We start from the raw sequence: 24,151 nt of genomic DNA on the forward strand, positions 1-24,151 counted from the left end.
GTATGGAAGAAACTTAGATTAGACCAACACCTCACACCCTTTACCAAGATAAGATCCAAATGGTTACAGGACTTAGACATAAAAAACAATACTATAAGCAAATTAGAAGATCAAGGACTAGTCTACCTGTCAGATCTATGGAAAGGGGAACAGTTCATGACTAAGGAAGAGTTGGAGAAAGAACATCATCAAAAACCAATTAGATGATTTCGATTACATTAAATTATAAAGCTTTTGCACAGATAAAACCACTGTAACCAAGATCAAAAGAAATATAGTAAATTGGGAAAGAATCTTTACAACTAATGATTCTGACAAAGGACTCATTTCTAAAATAAATAGAGAACTGAGTCATATTTTTAAAACAAAAAGCCATTCCCCAATTGAAAATAGTCAAAGGATATGCAAAGGAAATTTACAGATGAGGAGATGAAGCAATTCATAGCCATATGAAAAAATGCTCTAAATCATTAATTATTAGAGAAATGCACATTTAGGCTTCTGTGAGGTACCACCTCACACCTCTCAGATTGGCCAATATGACCAGAAAGGATAATGATCATTGTTGGAAGGGATGTGGGAAATCTGGGACACTATTCCACTGTTGGTGGAGCTGTGAACTCATTCAACACTTCTGGAGAGCTATTTGGCAGTACGCCCAAAGGGCAACAAAAATATGTATACCCTTTGACCCAGCAATATCACTACTGGGTCTATATCCTGAAGGGATGATGAAAAAGGGTAAAAACATTACTTGTACAAAAATATTTATAGCAGCCCTGTTTGTGGTGGCAAAGAACTGGAAATCAAGTAAATGTCCTTCAATTGGGGAATGGCTTAGCAAACTGTGGTATATGTATGTCATGGAACACTATTGTTCTATTAGAAACCAGAAGGGACGGGATTTCAGGGAAGCCTGGAAGGATTTGCATGAACTAATGCTGAGTGAGATGAGCAGAACCACAAAAACACTGTATACCCTAACAGCAATATGGGGGTGGTGTTCAACCTTGAAGGACTCACTCATTCCATCAGTGCAACAATCGGGAACAATTTTGGGCTGTCTGCAAAGGACAGTACCATCTGTATCCAGATAAGGAGCTGAACAAAGTCTGAACAAAGTTCAAGGACTATTCCCTTTAATTTAGGAAAAAACCAGATATCTTATTGTCTGATCTTATTACAGACTTCTTGTCTCTTCTTTAAGGATATGATTTCTCTCTGATCACACTCAATTTGGATCAAGGCACAACATGGAAACAATGTAAAGACTGACAGATTGCTCTCCATGGAGGGGGGGGAGCAAAATTGGGGGGAAAATTGTAAAACTCAAATATCTTTAACAAAAATAAATTTAAAAAAAAAGAAAAAAAGAAAATATCTGGTTGTTTCAGAGTACTTATTATTCCCATGACTATATAGGTCAGATGACTATCAATTCAGCATCTAATATAGCACTCTGCACAAACTAGGGGTTTGATATATATTTGTTGGGTATAATTAATTCTGATCGCAAATGTGATTCTGGCAAACTAATTTATCCAGAAGACAACAACCAGGATAAGGACTTTAAAAGCATGTTATGAGAGAAAGGATATTTAACAGAATTTAAAATATTTAGCTTTGAAGATGAAACTAAGATTAAACAAGATAGTTTATCTTAAAACATTTAAAGGCAAGCACATGGAAAAAAGAAATTTTTTTGTTTCTCCAGTGAACAGAATACTTCAGTAGAAGTTATAGAAAAGGAAACTTTGGATTAATATAACTTCAATGTGAAATTCCATAAACTTAAATCAGTTTTCTGATATCTACAAGCATTCTATGTTCTACCAAAAACACATCAACATGTTAAAGAGAGGATAGGCTTTTTAGAAATTTCCAACCGTATTCCTCAAATTTCCAATTAGTTTTTAAGAAAACCAAAACTTCTTCCATGCATTAATACAGACTTCATATATAACATAGTCTATTTCCTATCTAATACAGCAGTCCATTCTGTGGAATCAGTTAATTTGGCATCTATTAATTTAACATTATTAATTCAACATCTACTTCAACATCTATGCCAAGACTGTGTGATATGGAAAATAGTAACTCCTTCCATTGAAGCAGAATACTAGTACAGTAGGGATAAAGTACAGGGCTGAGAGTCAAGATGCTTTGGGTTCAAATACCACTCACTGGAAGGATTTGAAGGAAGTATAGACATTAAGTAACTTGTTCAGCATCACTTTACTAGTATCACAAGTGGGATCTGAATCCAGATCATGCTTTATTTCTTTATCTCCTTCACTGTCTGTAAACAAAGCAGGCATTGTGCCCAGAGTGGCACTGAAAAACCTGTTGAATGAATGAATGAAAGCTTTTCAAAAAAGATTGGGATGATTTGTTGGCATCACGTGCTCATGAAGAACAGATGACTGTGTTTCAAAACTTTTAAAAGATTATATTATGTAACTCCTAAGAAATATTTGTTGACTGACTGCTAATGCTGTATATGCAATCAAAAGTTTACTTAAAAAACAAAACAATAACTTTTAGTCAATTATAACTTAATCAAACCTTCTGAATATTGCTATAATAGTATAGAAAATTAACTAGTATACCAAAAGTCAAAGCTAGGCATTTCAACCTTAGAACCATTACAAGGTACTTCTCCATATGATTCGTAAAAGCCAAAGACCACCACCAATAAAAAAAAAATAAAGAAAAAGAATAGCAAAGAAAGCTAAAAATCAGAAAAAGAAGTTGCATCTCCAACTAGGACATGCAAAATATTAAGTTTTTAGGTAATCAGTGACAAAAATTACTGTGATAGTATTTAAATTTTTTAAAGTTTACATATTCAGATTTAAAATTTTTTAAATAGTAATGCTCAAATTTGGGTTTGTGAACATTTAATATTTTTGTGATAAATCAAAACTATTTTTGGAGAAAAAAAAAAACAACCAAAAGCATTAGATACTTGAGAAGGTATATATAATCTACACATACCCCTGATTTGTGTTTAGATAGAACTTTGAGAAGGTATATATAATCTACACATACCCCTGATTTGTGTTTAGATAGATCCATCCCAAACTGTGCTGGTCCAGCAGTCAATACTACCCTGCCAAAAAACGGGTGGGAAACTATTTGAACAGCTCGAGGTGGTAACTGTTGTTCTTTCTGTTGCTGACTAGACAACTCAATCATCTCTTGCATGAATCGCAAACCATCTTCAGCATCAAGTGAACTTGCAGCCTAAAATGAAAATGAAACAGTTTTACAGAGACAAATTAAACAACTCTACATGCTCTACAAAACATTTTCACTTTTTGGTGTGACTGAGTCTACTAGCCTTTGATACTGAATATTATACTTCTTTCCACATACTCCAAACATATGTATAGACTCCTTAGTATTAAAAATAAAAAATACTTCTCTATTATATTACACTATGTTTTCTAAAGTTTATCGGAATTCCCCCTTTTTGCCAGTGGCTACCAACAATATCCAGACATACAGAATACTCTTCTCATTCTTTTTTTTCTAGATAATGATTTTCAGATTCTGCCTTCTTTTGCCTACTACTCCTCAGATTATTCTATGGAAGTCACCAAGAGGGAAACTTAGATGTAAAATAAAAATTTCCTAAAATTAGAGCTACTCTAAAGAAAAATGGCTTGCCATAAGGAGGGAAGGAAAATAACAACTTCCTCCTCTCTAGGTCTTCTGTTGTAGATGGAATGAACTGTTTAGGCAACAAGTGGGACCAAATGGACCCTAAAGTACCTTCCTAACTCAGATTCTATAATTCTATAACTGCATCTTTTTAAGAAAGTATCCACTGTCTTCCCTCATAATTCTTTTCTCAAAGACGAGCTGACATTCCCACAAAAACTTTTCTAAATGTATAGTTTAGTGAAACTAACATATTAATAATGTGAACAATTCAATAGCTTTCTTAAAAAAAATCCTAAGTGCAAATAATTCTTCTCTAGTACAAAATATAGCTAACTGTTAAAGTCACTTTGGTAACATATTACTAAAAAATTTTTAACTGATGAGATGAATATAATTTTACAAAATGGGTATAGCACTTAACAAGTAAAAGAAACATGCACAAAAGAATTTAATATTTCTGAAAATGCCATAGTTATATTAGCTATTTTTGTACAATGAATAAAAAGAAAAAACAACAAAAGTTAAAATGAAAAGTATAATACATGTAAAAAGGCAAGTAACAACTCTGGACCCCATTTTCCTTATTTCCTTACTTTCAAATGAAGACTCTGAACCAAGATTCTTTTTTTTTTTTTTTTAGGTTTTTGGGTTAAGTGGCTTGCCCAAGGCCACACGGCTAGGTAATTGTAAGTGTCTGAGACTGGATTTGAACTCAGGTACTCCTGACTCCAGGACCGGTGCTTTATCCACTACACCACCTAGCCGCCCCTAAGATTCTAATCCATTATATAAAATTTTATAATTTAGGGGCGGCTAGGTGGCGCAGTGGATAGAGCACCGGCCCTGGAGTCTTAAGTACCTGAGTTCAAATCTGACCTTAGACACTTAATAATTACCTAGCCATGTGGCCTGGGGCAAGCCACTTAACCCCATTTACCCTGCAAAAAAAAACCCTAAAAAAAATTCTGTAATTTAAATGCCAAATTCAAACTTTCAGGATATCTAACAGTTTTGTCTTATTTAATGCTAATAAGATAAAAAAGATACTGGAAAAAGAATCTCTAATTAACAAAGCACAGCTTACTTGAATTGCATGCTGGACCAACTGCACTCTTCCATCCTTGAGATGAATCAAACTAACTCCCATCTTTTTTAAGATTTCCAAATGCTCAGGGTTACTAGCCATGAAATCTCTGGCTCGCAATGGAGGCTTGGGTCCACTGCCAAAACTCTCCTCTCTGCTAAGAATAATAATAAACCAGGATTAGAATTACATATTAAAAGGAAATTATTTTCTAAATTTATACATAGATTGTTTAAGGCTGATATGTATTCATCTAGTCATATTCTGAATTAAAACTATTGCACATTTCACTTCAAAATTGTGAACTCCTTGAAAGCAAAGGCCTTGACTTATTAATCTCTGAATCTCAGATCCTCATATGTTTCTTGAATGCACTGATGGATTTCACAAAGCTATCTTGGATGAAGTAAAGCTAAAGTACAGTTACATACTAATAGCTCAGTCATTAATTTTTCAATTAAATGATAGTAGACAAAAACCCCCTGATGTTGCACTCCGTATATGCCTATAATAAATAAAACTTTCATATTAGAAACAAATAAAATTACTAGTTATAACTATATAATTGTATATTTCCCATCAAACCATTATCATTTTTAACCATTTTCTTAAGTCCCCTCCTAGATATGAGCATCTCCTTTAACTATTCAAATTCCATGTTCATTGTTTAAATGAAAATTTAGTCATCTTACACTCTGACAACACCTCTAGGACAGCTTTTATCCACTACATTTTTCAAGGGTTCACGAATGCTCTGGGCATACATTGGATCATTTGGGAAGAGAATCTGAGTGTTTGGACATGTCCAGTCAAAGTTACTATCATCCAGTTCTGTATATTCTGTGGTCTGTAAGAAAAATTCATGGTTAAAAAAAAAAAAGAAATTAAACATTCTCTTAACAAACAATGATCCAGCAAAATAAAACTTTGCCCAAGAAAGACAACACTCAATAAAGTACTGCAAAACAATTGGAAATAAAATAAAACTTTTACAGAAACTCAAGTACACAAAGACTATATCTAAATCAGAAAAAGAAATCTTACAGTAAAATTAAATAACCCCACTGACAGATTTCTCTTTTTGGTACAAGTATAAATAGCAATAAAACATTTGATTCAGAAAGGTAACTCACTGTGTTTTTCTTAGAGACTGTTTGATTTGTAGTAGAGAGCCAAAGAGGTAATAGATGAGCTTCTGTTGTAAAAATGTAATCTTCTATATCAAAAATAATATCTTCTTTATCAGCAAACAGTAAGTAAAGATACTTAAACATTTCAGCCAAGAAGAAAGAATCCATTCTTTAAAAAAAAAAAAATTAAAAACCTCCAAATATCTTAATAGCCAATGCAAAGTCACTTTTTTATCCACATGTAACCCAATTTAAAATTTCCAAAGGAATTTTTGAAAAGTACTAATAATCCCAGAGTGGCACCAGCACATTCTTGGCTGTAATTATTTTGTGACAAAAAGTCAGAATGAATCAGTGCAACAAAGATGAGAAAAGAGGAGTAAGACTGCTTCTCCTAGTCCAGTAAAGAGTTTAGGGCTAGGATTCAAAAACTTCTGTTCTATCATTTTTACCACAGGCTTAGCACTGGACCAAGTAACAACTACTGACTGTTTAGTCATTTTACCTTCAGTCTTAGTTTATGCATCATAAAACAGAGATAGATAAACTGACCTATGCTCATTTCCTCATGGATTATTCCTCTGCAAACCCCCCCCACACACACACACATATACACCAAAAATTTCAAATGTTAAAAATAAATGCTGGTGGGTCACCAATTCATACAATTGGGACAAAATTACAGTAAATTTCCTATGGGAATAAAATATTGCACAAAATGTCTTATTCTTGTCACACTGCAAAATTAGTTTCCTAAAGTTGTTGAACTATGTCTAAAACAGCTCAAGTGAAGATTTCTTCTATGAGTGAATTTTGGTCACGTTTTTGGCTATTTAATCTTGCAACCTGGGAGCATTACATTCTCTTTTTTTTTGACTTTAGCAAGGTAATGTGGTTAAGTGATTTGCCCAAGGTCACACAGGGAGGTAATGAAGTGTCTGAGGCTACATTTGAACTCAGGTCCTCCTGACTCCAAGGCTGGTGCTCTATCCATTACACCACCTAGCTGCCCCCTGAGTGCATTTTCACATATGAAACATCACTTAAATTTAAGTCCATTTCAGGCAAGTCATTTACTCTCTCTGGGCCTCAGTTTTTCAATTTATCGCAATTTGGGATAATATTTATTCTATCTCAGAGATGCAATAAGAACACTTGACAGACCTCAAAGTATTGCATTGTTACACACCATTACCATTTAAAATGGCCATATATGATATTCTACAAATATATTTTTTGCTGTAAAAATGGTATTCAAGGTCTAACAAAACAACAGGGACAACAAACACCACTACTTTAGCTTAGGGATAAAGTATTTAAACATAATGCTATTTATCCTGCGATAAATTCATTTCTAAGAAAAACTCCCCAAATTCAGACTATTTCTGAACACTGTTTTCTTTCTGACTGCTAAAATAATAGAACACACAGCCCTTTCTGATATTCATATTGTAAGGTTTAAATATTATTAAAATATTTCAGACTGTCTGGTCTACAAAAGAACTGTCTTTTGTCTACTATTGTAGAGCTGGTCTACAAAGTCAGCAAGAATAAATTAAATTAGCACATAAACTACAGCTTATTTACTCAAGCAAACTTTGTCAATCTGGTAAATTTATTTGAACACTAATAAATTTTTTAAGTTGAATAAACATTAACTTAAGGGAAATCCTAGGAACATTTTACCTGTCCTCATGACTTCCAGTACGAACATCTTTCATTGCAGCAAACCCACAAGGCACTCTAGCATATTTATTTAAATTTTCAATAAGTGTTTTCCCTACTTCGAGGTAGTAAGGATCTCCTGTAGCCTATTAAAAAAGACAAAAATTCATTTTTTATAAAATGCCAAAATCTATTAACCTATTGAGTAGAATCTATTTCTAGAAATAATTTATGAGTCCAGTTAACCACACAGTTTACTACACTTCTTAAATAAGCAAAACTAAATTGTTCCACTTTATAGTATGGATTTATGAACAGAATAGATGATGACATCTGCCAATAACCAGTGTTAGATAATTTCTGTATCACATTCAACCAATGAGATATTCAATAAGGATTTTGAAAATTCAACTGTCACTTTCAAATGACAAAATATATAAGTAAAAATGAGGATATGAAGAAAAAATAATTATCTTACTTTATATAAGAAGTAGGTACTTTCTGCAAATTCTGGCCTTAAGGGATGCTGAGCCCAGTGTACTCTGAAATCTGTAGTAAAAGCCTAAACAAAATTTAAAAATACATATTGGCAAAATTTAGATAAACAAAGTCACAATAAAAACAGTAAAGAAACAGCTTTGGAATAGCTTATAATACCACTGATGATACATAACATTCAGCTAAAAACATAGATACATTATGTATTAAGAGAAAAGAAACATTTCCTTTAAAAAAAAAAAACTTTTGAGGGGGCAGCTAGGTGGCACAGTGGATAGAGCACCGGCCCTTGAGTCAGGGGTACCTGAGTTCAACTCTGGCCTCAGATACTTAATAATTACCTGGCTGTGTGACCCTGGACAAGTCAATTAACCCACTGCCTTAAATAAATAAAATTTTAATTAAAAAAACTTTTGATCTTAACTGATTCTAATTTATAAAAATAAGATAAATGAGATTTGAATAAGTAGTTTTCAAATGTAAAAAAAAGTCAACAATCATACCAAAAAATTGCTCTAAATCATTAATTGGAGGAATACAAATTAAAGCAATTTAAAGAGGAAAATGACAAACATTAGAAGAATTGCTGGAAAACAGGTCCATGAGGACTCTATTGGTGGAGTTGTGAATTGGTAAAGCCAACCTAGGAAGTAAATCAGAACTATGTCCAAACTAATCTGTTCTATTAATCTATATAGACCGTTTGACCAGGCTTACATCCCCAAAGAAATAAAAGAGGAATGAACTTATGTATGTACAAAAATATCTATCTACAGCAGATCTTTTTGTAATAGTCAAAATGGGAAACTAAGGAGATATTTTTATTGGGAGATGGCTAAGTAAATTTAGTTATTTGAATATAAAAATATTATGCTATAAGAATTTATGAAATGAGTAGTTTCAGAAGAAATCTATGAAAGGATGCAAAATGAAAAGGATGTTTTGAGAATTTTCATTGGCTGTTTCCCATACCTAGGATTCTCTCCCTCCTCATCTCTACATCCTAGCATCATCCTTCGAGTCTCAGTTAAAGTCTCACTTTCTACAAAAGACTTTCCTAGTCCTTTTTATTCTTAATGTCTTGCTTCTCTCTAATCATCCTGTTTGCTCAGTCCTCCATCTCTTGCCATTAGACTGAGCTCCCTGAAAGCAAGAATTGTTATTTTCTCCCTCCTTTCTTTGTATCCTCTGCATTTAGCAGAATGACTGGCACATAACAGGCACTTATTAAATGCCTGCTAAAACACATTTTCAAACATAGTCAATGAAGGAATCTGTTTTGCTAGACAATTCACCCTTTTTTTTGAAAAATGTGATTAATGAGAGGTGGGGACAGATTAATAAAAGAAAAATATACATACAGATGGTATTCTGGAAGGGGAATTAAGAAGAATAAAGGGAAATTTATGTAATATAAAAACAAAAAATTAATAATTTTTAAAAGGGCAATTTGCCCAGAAAAAATACAAACTTTTGATCTTAAATGATTGTCTTAAAATTCTTTAACAAGGTTTATCTTTCCATAAATTCCAAGAAAAAGTTACTTAAAATCTGCTCCAGGCAGAAGCAGAGAAAATGATAAGTACAGCAAAAGTACTAGAGATAATGAAATAAACATACTTGAGAATTTACACTCTAAAAAAAATTTTTTTTAATTTTTGCAAGGCAAATGGGGTTAAAGTGGCTTGCCCAAGGCCACACAGATAGGAATTATTAAGTGTCTGAGGCCGGATTTGAACTCAGGCACTCCTGACTCCAGAACTGGTGCTCTATCCACTGTACCACCTAACCGGCCCTAAAAATTTTTTTAAAAAGATCTAAGCTTTCCCACACATAAGTGAAACACTTAAGTGCTTCAAAGAATCATTCCCAAACTGTTCAATTAAAGAGTTTTAAGTCAAAACAGTCTAAGTATAGTTGTGAAATTTTGAAATTTTACCAGAAAGCTAAAAGCTGATATTAAAAATAACTTAAGTGGTAGCATATTGAATTGGTAGGACAGTTATCACATATCTTGTTTTTTTAATCCAACTCCAAGATTTCACAGAAACAAACCGCTTGCCTGAGAAGACTGCCAAAATAAATATGTAACTTTGTGAAAAATGGATGGCTTCTCTCCTTCAACAGAATCCATCTATCAATAATGCATATATTTGTGATTGTGAAAAAAGGAAAAATACAAATTTAAAAAGAAAAAAATCATACTATAGTACCTTTATCTTCCATAAAAGAAATAACAGATTAGTTGTCATCCATGATTTTTTTACTTACCTCTGGAAGAAAATTGTGCTTTTTTATCACCTGATATAACATTTCATGAGTTTCAATAGCTGGTCTAATATCTCCTTTTAAAACCTAGAAATCATAAAATAAAAATTAACCTGGTATACATATTTCGCTACCTAAATCATCTGTGAACAGTATCAAGCAGGACCACACAAATTTTGCTCAATTTTTTAAAATGTCAATTTTAAAGCCTTTTTATAGGAAGCTCCTAAATCTATTTGCTCCCTTTAATCACTTGACTTGGTCCAGGCACAGTTATTGACCCTGTCAGAGAAAGATACCAGACTACATAGTTCATTCACCAATGATTTGTTCTAATCGGGAAGATTCCAGTAGAAATCAGCCACTAGTTGAAGGATAAATCCATCTAGAAGTCTTGAGTTTTAAAAGTGGTCAGGTTAGATCAGCTGCTTTAAAGTATGATGTTATTAACACTAAGGCCACAAGTTCCAAGTCTTATGGGAGACAGCTGGTTGTAATGCAAAACAATATATCCACACAATTAAATACTGGATATTAGAGTCAGAAGGCACAGATTTGAAACACAGCTTGCCTACTGACTGTGAATTGGGCAAGTCATTTAATCTCTTTAAATGAAAATGTTGATATAATTTCTAAGGGTCCCTTTTCAGCTCTAAATTCTATAAAACCAAATTTAATCTTTTCTGAGTCCCTCTTCCTTCCATCTTTCTTCCAATGGTACATTATTCTCTCAACACATTCATATCTAAAAAGTCTTATTCACTCCCAAAAAAAGTAATCAAATATTATCTATTCTTCCTTGAATATCTCTCATATCTGCACCCATTTTTTCTGTTCTTACTGGTAGTGTTTCAGATCAAGTCATTCACATTTGTCTCCTCAGCAGTCACAAATTCCGAAGACCCAGCAAAGAAATTTCCTAGCAACAAAGTCCTTGGCATCAAATGGTCAAATAGCAGAAACAGATATAATTTTATGAAAGAAAAGGACATGAAAGAACATGGACTCCTCTCTGCTGTATATCCAATGGACTTTCCCACTAGATTTGTAATTGAAACTTCCTCTACTCCTAGAATGTGAACTCCCCAAAGACAAGTTCATACTGGTTTATCTAGCTGTGATCCCAAGGCACAGTTCATGTAAGTAGCAAGTGCTTCCCCCAAGTGGGTTTCTTTTTTCAGTCAATCCCTTTATTCATCCACATAGTTAAAAACATCCTATTATTATCATCCATACCTAAAGCAACATATAGAAGTAATGAAACTGGCACTTAGCTTTTGACCACATTAAATTTGTTGTTTCATTTATGTTTTATTTCTATTTACTTTAGAAAATAAGAATAAAACCATTTTCAATGCTTTTTGTTTTTAGAGATAGCAAATTGATATGAATAGTATTCATTTACTTTAATGCTGTTTTTATTCATCCAATTTCTTTTTACCTGTAAACCTGGAAAGAAGGCAAGCAAAGAATCCATCCAAGTTCGAGCATTTAGCATTGGTTTGTGGATGTGTACATCAAGCAGAAGAGGTGGCTGGCTAATGTACCTCATTATGGCATCATAGTGCTAAAAAACATCAATACACATTTCATGAAATCAGCACAAGAAAAAGAAGAAACATTCCAATGAGCAATTCTAGATGAGTCAATTAAGCTCAGTGGACCTCAGGAGCTCAGATTACAGACAGACAGCTTTGGAGGCAGAGGGCCTGGTTTCAAAATGGTGGACAACAAAGTCTGCTTCTACTTAAGCTAGGCTCAGTTCTCTGGACGTCATTTTCATTATCTGTAAAATAAGGTCTAGATGGTCTCTAAGTTACTCCTACCCCAAATTTATGATTTATAAAATCTGACTTTATATTCTAAATGAGAAAAATATATAAAATTGAGTCAACTTCAGAGCTCAAAGTTTATTTTAAGCGTTTTGATGGAAATCATTCCAAAATAAAATATACCATTCTATAAGGATATCCTTCTATAATATATCCTTCTTAAAGTAAGTTTACAAATCATAAATTAACCTTTTCTTGAAACCTGAGTTTTCAATAATAAGAATATAAATTTTTGTGGCACTGAAAGAGGTATATTCTTAGGATCAAATGAAGTTCTTATATATTGGGGTCCATGGAAAAAAATAACTGATTTGCTCTGCAATCTTAAGTATTTGTAAGATTCTGAGAAGGGAACCTCCAAGTTTTACTAGGCTGATGCAAAGAAAGGTGAATTTAAGAACTACTGCTTTTGATTAATCACTCTGTACTAGATACTTCCTTTTGTACTCTTCAGTCCTCTGTCAGCCCAGAATCTGGGGTTCACTGCCCATTTTAATACTTCTACTTTCCCCTGCTCTTTCTGTCTGACCTGATTCTCTTTTTCTATCCCTCTAATTTTTTTTGTTCCTCAGTCTCTTTTTAACTAAACCTAAAATTTTTTTAGGGTCACTGAGCACTCTTAAAGAAAGACAGTGTGGGGGGGCAGAGCAAAGATGGCAACAAGAAAGGATCGTCTCTTAGGTGCTCTCAATCAAAACTTATAAACTAAGGACTCTAACTAAATTTTCGAGAGACAGAATCCACAAAGGGATGCAGTGAGGCAGTTCTCCAACCCAAGGTAACCTGGAAAAGAGCAGAAAGGCTTGGCTCCACGGGATCGGAGAGGCGGCCCACCAGAGGGGTGGGCCACCATAGCGAAGGAACTTCAGCCTCCCGAAGGCAATCCCAGGGTGCTGGGAGCCGTGGCTTACAGCAGCGAGGGCAGTTTCCTGACCTATACCTCAGGGAGCACCAGACACAACTTGGGAGGATCAGCGGGGGACCTCTGCCAGAGCGAGCACATGAAGCTCAGCCCTCAGAGCACACAGCAAGCAGCTTGGCCAAAACAGCCCAGATCCACAAACAGGAAGCAGAAGCAGGTAAGCAAGAGCCCCCAGGGCCTGTGTGCTGAGCCTGGGAAACGGGAGTGGAGGGAGACTGCCGAGCTCTGTCTTGTCCCTGGAACAGGACTCTGGGGTTCTGACCACATTCAGATCCTGATCGCAGTCTAGGCCCCCCCATAGAACAGCAGGGGCCCCCCCACCTCAGCCCTGTGGCAGAGGGGGGCGCTTATGGTCATTCACAGACCAGGAGGGAAGACAGAGATCCTTGGTGGAGTGGGGTTGTCCCAATAATACTCAAAAGCTCAGGAAGCATCCCAAGACTGGGCACAGACTGGGGAAATGAACAAACAGAGAAAAAAGAGGCATGGAGAAATATTATTGTCTATGATCCCAAGAAGGATTAATATACTCACTCTGAAGATGAGGAAGCACAAGCTCCTGCATCTAAAGACTCCAAGAAAAACAGAAATTGGGCTCAGGCTATTGACAGAGCTCAAAAAAGATTATGAAAATCAAGTGAGGGAGATAGAAGAAAAACTGGGAAAAGAAATGAGAGAGATGCAGGAAAAACATGAAAATGAAGTCAGCAGCTTAGTCAAGGAAATCCAAAAAAATGCATAGCATGATAAAAACCAGCTTAGCTCAAATGGATAAAACAGTTCAAAAAGTTATTGAGGTGGATAGAGCATTGGCCCTGGAGTCAGGAGTACCTGGGTTCAAATCTGGTCTCAGACAATAATTAATTACCTAGCTGAGTGGCCTTGGGCAAGCCAACTAACCCCATTTGCCTTGCAAAAGAAATCTAAAAAAAAAAAGTTATTGAGTAGAAGAATGCTTTAAAAAGCAGAATTGGCCAGATGGAAAAAGAGATAAGAAAGTTTTCTGAGGAAAACAAATCCTTCAGACAAAGAATGGAACTGAGGAAGGTTGCTGAAATCAGGACTCAATACTTCAAAACCAAAAGAATGAAAAATTAGAAGAAAATGTGAAACATCTCATTGAAAAAACAACTGATATGGAAAACAGATTTAGGAAAGATAATTTAAAAATTATTGGAATACCTGAAAGTCATGATCAGGAAAAGTGCCTTGACATCATTTTCAAAGAATTACTACAGGAAAATTGCCCTGATATCCTAGAAGCAGAGGGCAAAATGGAAATGGAGAGAATCCACCAATCCCCCTGAGAAAGAGATCCCAAAAAAACAACCCCTAGGAATATTATAGCCAGGTTCCAGAACTCCCAAGTCAAAGAGAAAATATTACAAGCAGTCAGAAGGACACAATTCAAATATTGTGGAGCTGCAATAAGGATCTCACAGGACTTAGCAGCAACTATATTAAAAGCTCATATGGCTTGGAATATAATATTCTGGAAGGCAAAAGAGCTTAGAATGCAACCAAAAATCAACTACCCAGCAAGGCTGAATGTCCTCTTCCAGGGAAAAAGATGGACTTTCAATGAACCAGGGGAATTTCAAATGTTCCTGTTGGAATGGCCAGAGCTGAACAGAAGAAGGTTTGATCTTCAAATACAGGACTCAGGTGAAACAGAGATTGGAAGAGAAGGGGGAAATATGAGGGAATTAATGATGATGAACTGCATGTATTCCTGCATAGAAAAATGACACTGATAATACTCATATGAACCTTCTTAGTTAATAGAGCAGGTAGAAGGAGCTTTTATAGATGAAGCACAGGAGAAAGCTGAATTTGAAGATAAAATATGGTGTAAAAATGGAATAGAAAAAAGGGAAATGTAACGGGAGAAAGAAAAAGGAGAGGGGGAATAGGCCAAGATATTTCATATAAGATTTTTCTTTATTACAATGAGCTACTGCAATGATATGGAAGGGGGGGAAGGCAAGGGGGAATGAGGGAATCTTCGCTCTCATCAGAGGTGGATAAGAGAGGAAACAGCATATATACTCAATGGGGTACAGACATCTGGAGTAAGAAGGAGAGATGGGGGTCAGGGGAAAGGGGGGGATGTGAGTGATGGACAAGAGGATGGACCATGTGGGGAGAGTGGTCAGATATAACACATTTTCTTTTTTACTTCTTGCAAGGAGCTGGGATTGGATGGCCTGTCCTGGACCATAGGGCAAGGTGGATGCTGGGTAAGGGGTGGTTTGGGGGCTTGGGGTCTCTTGACTCCAGGACCAGGGATCTGTCTGCTGCACCACTCAGCTACCCTACAGCAGAGTCAGAGTGAAAGGAGAGAGAAAATACAGTACATGGTAGTGGAGAAATATGAAAGGAGGGAGTTGCAATCAGCAATGGCAATGGTGGAAAAATATAGAAGTAACTTTTGTGATGGATTTATCATAAAAAATGTGATCCACCCACAACAGAGTTGGTGTTGTTAGAACACAGACTGAAACATTTTTTATTATTATTTGGGGGGGGGGGGGGGGTTGCAGGGCAAATAGGGCTGGGTAGGACCACACAGCTGGGTAATTGTTGGGTGTCTGAGGCCAGATTTGGACCCAGGTGCTCCTGGCTCAAGGGTCAGTGCCCTGTCTACCACCTGGCCACCCTTACTATTATTATTACTATTTTATTTTGTTTTGAGACTTTTTTTGGGGGGGTTGCAGGGCAATAGGGTTGGGGTGGCTTGCATGGGGTCACACAGCTGGGTGACTGTTGGGTGTCTCGGGCCGGATTTGGGCTCAGGTGCTCCTGGCTCCAGGGCCAGTGCTCCGTGCACTATGCCATCTGGCCATACGTACAACTGTTATTAAATTTTTTATTTTAATTTTAATTTTTCTCTCTCCCCTTAACTTTATCGCTCATGCGGGTCTATTTTTTGGGGGGAGGGGCATTATGTTTACTCTTTTTTTTAACTATTTCTTTTTATTTATTTATTTATTCATTTATTTATTTAGGTTTTTGCAAGGCAAATGGGGTTAAGTGGCTTGCCCAAGGCCACACAGCTAGGTAATTATTAAGTGTCTGAGACCAGATTTGAACCCAGGTACTCCTGACTCCAAGGCCGGTGCTTTATCCACTATGCCACCTAGCCACCCCTATGTTTACTCTTAAACAAGAATATTTTAGTAATGTATAAAAAAACACTAATTGTACAAAATAAGAATAAATAAATAAATGGGGGGAAAAACAGAAAGACAATGTGGTAGGGTAGACAAAATGTTGGGACAGTCAGGAAAGCAGAGTAGGTAGGGAGACTTGCCCTGCCTCTGACACTCTTAGCTGCCTGGTCCTGAGCAAATCACCCAATATCCCAGTGCTACAGGCAGGTACTTATATCTATGAAGTCATGAATGAACTGGAATCTACATGGGAGCTCCTTTTATTAACACAATGCCTCTGTAAATACAACTATCTCCTCCTAAAATCATATCATTTCAGTAAGGTTTTGTTGTTGTTCATTAATACAAGACTTGGGTTGTAAGGAATACAGACTTTAAAGAAAATATTTTTAGTTCAGAAAAAGACATTACCTGTAAAAAAAAAAAAAAGATTAACTACCTAACTAGCTTGCTATTAGAAACTCTGAAGAAACTCAAAATACTTTCAACTTTAAGAACTAGTATAAAAGTACACAATGCACAAAGTTTTTGAGAAATACTGTCAACAAAGTTATATTTGCCCCTACATGGAGATGTGAACAAAACTAACTCAAAGTTCTAAGAGTTAGAATGTAAAATAATACTTTAAGAGGACAAGGTTAAAGAGTTAAAGTAAAAAATGCCATTCATCTCAATACATTCCTTTCTTACAAACAAAAGGAGAGAAAAATAGTGATATTCTGATCTATCCATTTCCCCTCTTTATTAGCAATTCTGATAAAAGAGCTAAAGTTTAACAAAAGAAATTAAAACAACTGGCTAAAATTAACTTTCTGGTACACATTTCAATCATCAACAAAAAATTATCAGCAAAATCATCAGAAACAAAAATCCTAGCATCACCAAGGATAACTACCAGTTGGTTGTGTCACATTTATGTGAATAAATCAATTAATTATCTGCCAAAATTTCATGACTTTATAAAAGTCTGTCAAAAACTGACAACTGGTTTACTTTAATTAAATCTAAAAATAACACAAATTTAAAAGGTGAAAATACTTACTGTGTTAAATCTTTCCAGAAAACTGTCATCCCCAAGCAAGACATAGGCTTTTAATAAATATTCATAGTATGAATCAATTCCTGCTCCAACTCCACTGTCTATAAAAAATAAATGCAAATAAACATGTTCAAAACATCATCAGAAATTGTGCAAAATGCAAATGAGGTTACTTCAATACATTACAAAGTACAAAGAAAGACACTGGTATATTATTTATTGCTAAGCAAATAACAATAATAGATTTATCAGCAAAATAATGGACTTAGATGCAATTTGTGACTTTTTGTGGGAGAGAAAAAATATTGTGCATCAGTAACTTGTGTTTCTCTGAAAATATTTTAAAACTGAGAAATGAAAATTTTCTATTTACTGAGATTCCATGATTAAGAAAAAAGGTTTAAATTCTACATGGAACACTAAACCAAAGGACCACTAGAGGGCACCTGTGTACCTTTTAAAAGTCATGCATAAACAATGTTCTTATGGTCATTAACTTCTGAAGTCACCTATTAATTCTTCTAAAATCATCCTGATCTTGTTCTGTGCTTCTTTTGTTTAATAGGATTATCACTGTTACTAAGAGTAATACAACTTACTGGTCACTAAAACAAGATTTGAAAGCAGCATTCTTTCTACCTTTTCCCACCTTCCCTCTATTTCCATGACTTGGTCAGAAACTTTCTTTCCTGAGGTGACAATAGGAGCAGTAGGCACACCAAGAACACGAATGGCCTCTCTCCTGCCATGGGCCCTACCCTTTCCCTGCCCCTACATGAAACAGGCCCTGCAGCCACTGCCTGGGGCCTCCCAGGTAAGCAGGCCAGTGGCAGAACCAGCTCCCTTTGAGGTGCATGTCGGAGGCAGCTCTTTTAGCAACCTGTTGCTTAGGAGATACAAATTCCACTCCCCCTCCCCCTTAATTTTTGCCACTGAAAAGATTTTTTAATTGAATTTAATTGAATTTTCTACAGCATCAGACACACCATACAATACTTGGTTACCTAAATAGACAAGGACCATTCCTGTCTCTGACCTTTTACATGAGCCATTGGAGTAAAGCATGCCCCTTCCCCTCGAGACCAAACTGCCTTCCATCAAGGTCCAGTTCTGACCCCAGCCTTCCCAGTACATAAGTGTTTGCAACATTCATTAGGCTGGCTTGCCACTCCATTGAGATTTTGAGACCCCCTGAGAGCAAGATACTTTATGGATCCTTAGCATCTAAGCACACTGGGTCACAAAATGTTATGCAGGTGTCACCAGTAAAGATAGAAAACTAGCAGTCAGTAAACTCTGGTACTAAACAGAATTACTAATTTATCAAGACTGAGGTGAATTGGGATATGGACACAAGTTATAATACTTGAATGAAGTTCCAGCTATCTTGTCATTTTGCAAAGGCATTTGTTCTAGAAATGACCAAGACAATTTGGGGGGGGGGGGTGATGCTAAAACCCACAACACTGCAAAGGAAGACTTTCCATTATTTCCTAAAAGATTCTGAGGAGACAGTGAAATTGTGATGAAAAAACCTGCAATTCACATACCTTTGCGTACCCAATCTCCAGTATGAATATTAATAGTTACTCCTACTAAATTACTGCTGCGCTGTCTTTTTTCCCAGAGAAAGTCAAGGGCTTTCCGTGCATATTCCTGAAAATAAATATATAAGAAAATTATAATTTAGCAATATAGAAAACCATAGTGATATATTTATTAAAAAGAATGAAAAAGATACCATTACTAAAGCCAATTAAATGGGAATGAATGACAATAATGTAGTTTTATTTTTGTTTTTGCAAGGCAATGGGGTTAAGTGACTTGCCCAAGATCACACAGCTAAGTAAGTATTAAGTCTGAGGCTGGATTTGAACACACATCTTCCTGACTCCACAGTCAATGCTCTATCCACTACACTGCCCAGCTGCCCCAATAATGTACTTTTTAGTAGTTAGAGAGAAATGGCAGCGGCTGACAGTTCTGAAAATCTGGATTTCTAAATCAACATATACTCTTAAACAATTACCATTATTTATCCTAAAGTTCACATATAACAAAACAGGAAAAGTAGCTTCTTTTACTTTTAGGTACATATATTGTTTTTTAATCATAGCTTTAAATGCAATTAGGTGGTACAGTTGATAAGCGTACCATGCCTGGAGTCAGGAAAACTCATCTTCCAAGTTCAAATTTGGCCTCAAGATCCTTAGGAGCTGAATGAATTGGCAAATCACTTAACCCTGTTTATTTCATTTTTTCTCATCTGTAAAATGAGCTAGAGAAGAAAATGGCAAACCCTCCTAATATTTTTGTCAAGAAAACCCCAAATGGAGTCATAAAAAGTTAGAAACAACTGAAGAAACTGAAAAAAAAAATTGGTTTAAGTTTTGTGAATCACTTTATCTGTTCTCTCATGATTCTCACAATAACCCTTTGAGCTAGGCAATATAGGAATTAATATCTATTTTGGTGATTAAGAAACAGGTTGGGAGAGTTTAAAGTAACTTTCCTTTGGTCATATGACTAAAAAAGGTTGGATGTGGTAAAACACTTCTCTGTCTCTAAAATCTTTGCCCTTGTTAAATGAAAAGCGCTATAAAAAAGAAAAACACTATAACTAAATAAGCCTCTTAAAATAATTTTTCCCATTCAAAGTAAAGCAAGTCACTTTTTATAGATGGCATTTTGTGGAAAAGCAAAATTTCTTAGGTAGACAACCAAGTGTAGTTATCAGAGAGGTAACAATCTTTGAAATAACAAATGTCAGGCATCCTGGATCCTATTTATCTCAATGGAAGATAATCTAATGAACAATAATCAGCTTTCTGAGCTTTTATTTGGAAATGTCTAGACTTTTTTCTTGTTTTTATACTCACTGTAAACTAAATTAATTAATTTCATGTAACATTTTATCCCTTTACTCTGACGATTAGCCAAGAGCCCTATAGCCCCAAGAGTTTAATTTCAAGATTAAATTATGTTTCTGAACTTTAAAAAGTCAATTTGCTTCTTACTACCATTTTGTAAAATATATACTGTCAATGTTTCTTGTAGCATGTGCAAGAGGCAAAATCTTAACAAAATATGTATTAATATTTGTACAATGTTTTAAAGGTGAAGAGTACAAGTATTAGCCCCATTTAATATATGAGAAAAAAAGATGAAAGCCATGGGGGTCAGAACCACAGAACCAGGACCTGCTTCTGAATCTAGATCTCCTGTTTCATTTGAAATTCAGTACTCCTCCCATAGCACCAAACTATCTCTATCTATTTGAAGATGGAGCTCCCCAGATCACTGCTGTACTCTCATAACCTGCTTAAGCAATTAAAAAGTGTAAGTGATTAATGACAATATCAACTTTTTTGCAATGTTAAATCTTCTGGGTAAGGAGGGACAAACCTCCCTTAGAATAAACAAATTCTCTTATTGGGAGGGTTAAATTAGGCTTTCAAATCAATATTTAAAGAACAAGACTTCTTTTGTGCTTTTTAAAATTTTTGAGGAGGAATAAAAGACAATGAAGTCCAGAGAATAAAGCATAAATATTTTCTATTGACTTATATAGAAATTCCCTGCTGTCAAGGAACTATTAACTGACAGTATTATGACTACATAGCAAAGTTTAAAGCTAAAAATGTAACATAAAATACTACTTTCTCAACAAAGCACAATGTTACTTTTAATACAGCTGTATCCTGTTGTTTGGCAATATTCACTTTTCCTTAGCATTCTTCTATGTGGCAGACTTTATACAAAAATTCCACTGAATAACCAAATACAAAAACTAGACAAGGTAGCCCCCTAATTAAAAAGCTATCCAACAGAATGATGAAATTACAAAACAAAAGTTAGCTAAACCCAATACCCAAGAGATCAAAGATCTTGAACACCAAACCTCAAATATTGATGTCCCTGTAAATCGACTTAGAGCAGCAAACTCAAGGATCAAGGTGCCTGCGCACGCAGTACAGGTATCTGTTTCTGTTCCTGTTCGAGCTTCTGGTTTTCTCATGCCAAATTTTAAGTTAATCTGAACAAAATGAGAGAAAAAGCATTTTAGCAATAAGGATATACTCCAACTCCTTGACAAATGATTACTTTATTTTTCATAATGATATAAATTATGAAAATCAGATATGAAAAAAATAAATATACAATGTAATTTAATGCAAACATCTGAGACATCTCCATTGGATAATAATACTACACAAAATACTCAGGGGCAAATAATTTTAATTCCTTCTTTAGCAAAACCAAAGTTTAACTAGATTATGCATGATACATCATGAATAAAGTATCTTCAAGCACAGATATTAATGGATGAATTGCTAAAATTATTCACTACAGGCCTAGAAACTAGATGAAACTAGGTAAAATGTAAAAAAAAATTAGGTTTAAGAAACAATTTAATAAAAACTAAAAATCCTCTCCTTAGCATAGTGACCAAAATAATCTTTTACTATGATATGATAAGTGGCAGGTTGAGATTTTAAGTTAAATTATTATATTAATACTTTAATAAATAGTAAAATGACAAATTAAAGTCAACTTTCTTAGTCTGACAGCAACATTATTCTACCAGGTACCACAAGTAAAAAGAATTTCCATTTACAACAATATCTCAAAAGGATTATCTGGATACACTACAAAAATCTTTAGAAAACCAGAATCCAAATGACCATAACTCTCAATTAAAACCCAGAATTTCTGAAGCATTCTATTATTAAGAGAAAGGAATTTCAAGTTCAAATTAAGGAGAAAAAAATGCCAAACAACTTTAGGTACAGGGAAGGATCCCAGAGAGCAGTTACAAAAGATCTCTCTAATGACACCCTCAGGGTGGGCTGCCTTGACACCTTGTTTTCGGATAAGGAAAGGAACCATGCTTAAGTTGTCATCATCTTCACCCTGAGAGTCAGGAAAAGCTTCAGTCATCCATAAATGACATCCCTTTTTCTCAATTCAGAAAACCCCTCACCACAAAGACCATGGCTTACCTTCTATACCTATAAGACTACTAATAAAAATGTATAACTTACAAATAGTTTAAGAATTGCAATCACAATAGGAATTTAGAAAAAAACTTCAAGATTAATTTTTTTTTGTTTTTGTTTTTTAGGCTTTTGCAAGGCAAACGGGGTTAAGTGGCTTACCCAAGGCCACACGGCTAGGTAATTATTAAGTATCTGAGACCGGATTTGAACCCAGGTACTCCTGACTCCAGGGCTGGTGCTTTATCCACTACGCCACCTAGCCACCCCTCAAGATTAATTTTTTTAACTAATCATTAGCTAATCAATAAATTTAATTAGCAGTAATCTTCATTTCCCCAAATATTTTGGATTAACTAATTTTTTTCTTTTACTTCAATTAGTTTTATCTCCTGGCTAGGGAGCACAAATGAAAGGCTAAGACACAGTCCTTGCCCTCAGGGAGTATAATTCACACACACACACACACACAAATACATATACACACACATACTGAGACAACTAATATTAAAAAGCAACAACCAATGTGCCAAAAGCATTTTATACTTTCTAAAGCTGGAAAGAAGAGGGAGTCCTTAGCCTGGGCTGAGCAAGTAAAGCAGAAAGGTAAAAGGAGAGGACCAATTTGCATGCAAAACTATATAGATTATCAATTCATTAAAATGCTAGATACAAAACCAAATTGCATTTCTAACTCCAAGGAGTATTTCTTGTTGACTTCGGATCTAAGACTTCAGACTTATTCCCCAACTAGGCCTCCAAGAACTGAGAATGGAGGAGATTCCAACAGTAGCATCCCTTTGTTCTTGTCAAGATTTAGAAATGTAGGGAGTTTATTGCCCAATCTGACAAAAGGTTCAAGCCACAGCAGTAAGACCCCAAGTGGAAACAAACTGGAACTTGGCTCCTCTTGGCCTCAAGACACTGAGAATCATATAGGAATTAAAAGGAAGTATACTTTTTATGGAAATATACGAGTTTATATGTAATCTGAATTTTAAAAAACTAGGTTCTATTTAGCTGCATTCCAATACTTTCATAACCTATGTAAGTCATAACTGAACTTCTGATAAGCCCATATTTTATTCCAAAAGAAAGCATCTATACTATCTGGGCAGTGAAGTAAAGTGAGTAGTTAATTGGCTCTGGAGGGCCCCATCACAAAATACAGGCATGCCACTATTTATGAGCTTATCACTAACCTACATATCCCCACCCCACGGCAAAATGGTGAGACCAACCTCAACCATGCAAAAAAAATTCCCATATTACAACTTATTATGAAAAAACAAGATTTGCAAATAATGTCAAATGAAATTTCCAAATGAGACTGATTAGACAACATTCCACATTGCGGAAGTTGTATTCAATATATACTGGAGTTCTTTTTGTCCCTTCAGTTCCTTTTTTGAAAATGAGTGCTTAACACACTGGAGGCCACTAAGTCCAGAAAACATAACAACTTCTTTACTTTCGTATTAATGTTGATGGTTTCTTCTGTTCTCAAATCTTTGCCTGCTTCTCATAAACTGGCAAAAGCTAAGATGCTAGACTCCTTAAAATTCAGCAGCTTGTAGTTCCATTTGTAACAAAAACTAAAAACATTTAAAAGTAGATTCAATTAGTAGAATTATCAATAGTGTTGGAATAAATTATACTTAAATAAGATAAATTTCTCCGCAAACCAAGTACATATAAACATATATGTTCCTAATATAAGGGATATATATCCCCCACCCCCCACCCCTGGCCCTTTCCCTCAGGTCTCAGAGATGAAATTATTCCTCCTCCTTGCCAAGTCTAACTCCTTCACTTGGGTCTTGTCATTCCTTCCAGTCTTGCTCCTCTAACCAAGCTATCCCTTATATAGATCA

The 24,151-nt window shown here is 35.2% G+C and overlaps 1 protein-coding gene across 2 annotated transcripts in view; it reads right to left on the reverse strand.

Moving 5' to 3' along the window:
* EDEM3 (ER degradation enhancing alpha-mannosidase like protein 3) overlaps nt 1–24,151 on the reverse strand; it is a 60,430-nt gene that overhangs the window by 8,394 nt on the left and 27,885 nt on the right. Inside the window, exons 7-17 of one of the 2 annotated variants that reach the window (XM_074222222.1) lie at nt 21,182–21,316; nt 18,831–18,936; nt 17,284–17,381; nt 11,756–11,881; nt 10,318–10,401; nt 8,027–8,110; nt 7,570–7,694; nt 5,887–6,052; nt 5,446–5,600; nt 4,754–4,907; nt 3,052–3,246 (exon numbers count right to left, since the gene is read on the reverse strand). In XM_074222222.1, coding sequence (XP_074078323.1) covers nt 3,052–3,246; nt 4,754–4,907; nt 5,446–5,600; nt 5,887–6,052; nt 7,570–7,694; nt 8,027–8,110; nt 10,318–10,401; nt 11,756–11,881; nt 17,284–17,381; nt 18,831–18,936; nt 21,182–21,316 — 1,428 coding nt within the window. Of the gene's footprint in view, nt 1–3,051; nt 3,247–4,753; nt 4,911–5,445; nt 5,601–5,886; nt 6,053–7,569; nt 7,695–8,026; nt 8,111–10,317; nt 10,402–11,755; nt 11,882–17,283; nt 17,382–18,830; nt 18,937–21,181; nt 21,317–24,151 lie in introns of both variants that reach the window. The other variant, XM_074222221.1, reaches the window with a different exon arrangement.

This window comes from Macrotis lagotis, chromosome 2, assembly GCF_037893015.1.
Source record: "Macrotis lagotis isolate mMagLag1 chromosome 2, bilby.v1.9.chrom.fasta, whole genome shotgun sequence".
In the NCBI taxonomy this organism is placed as follows: Eukaryota; Metazoa; Chordata; class Mammalia; order Peramelemorphia; family Peramelidae; genus Macrotis; species Macrotis lagotis.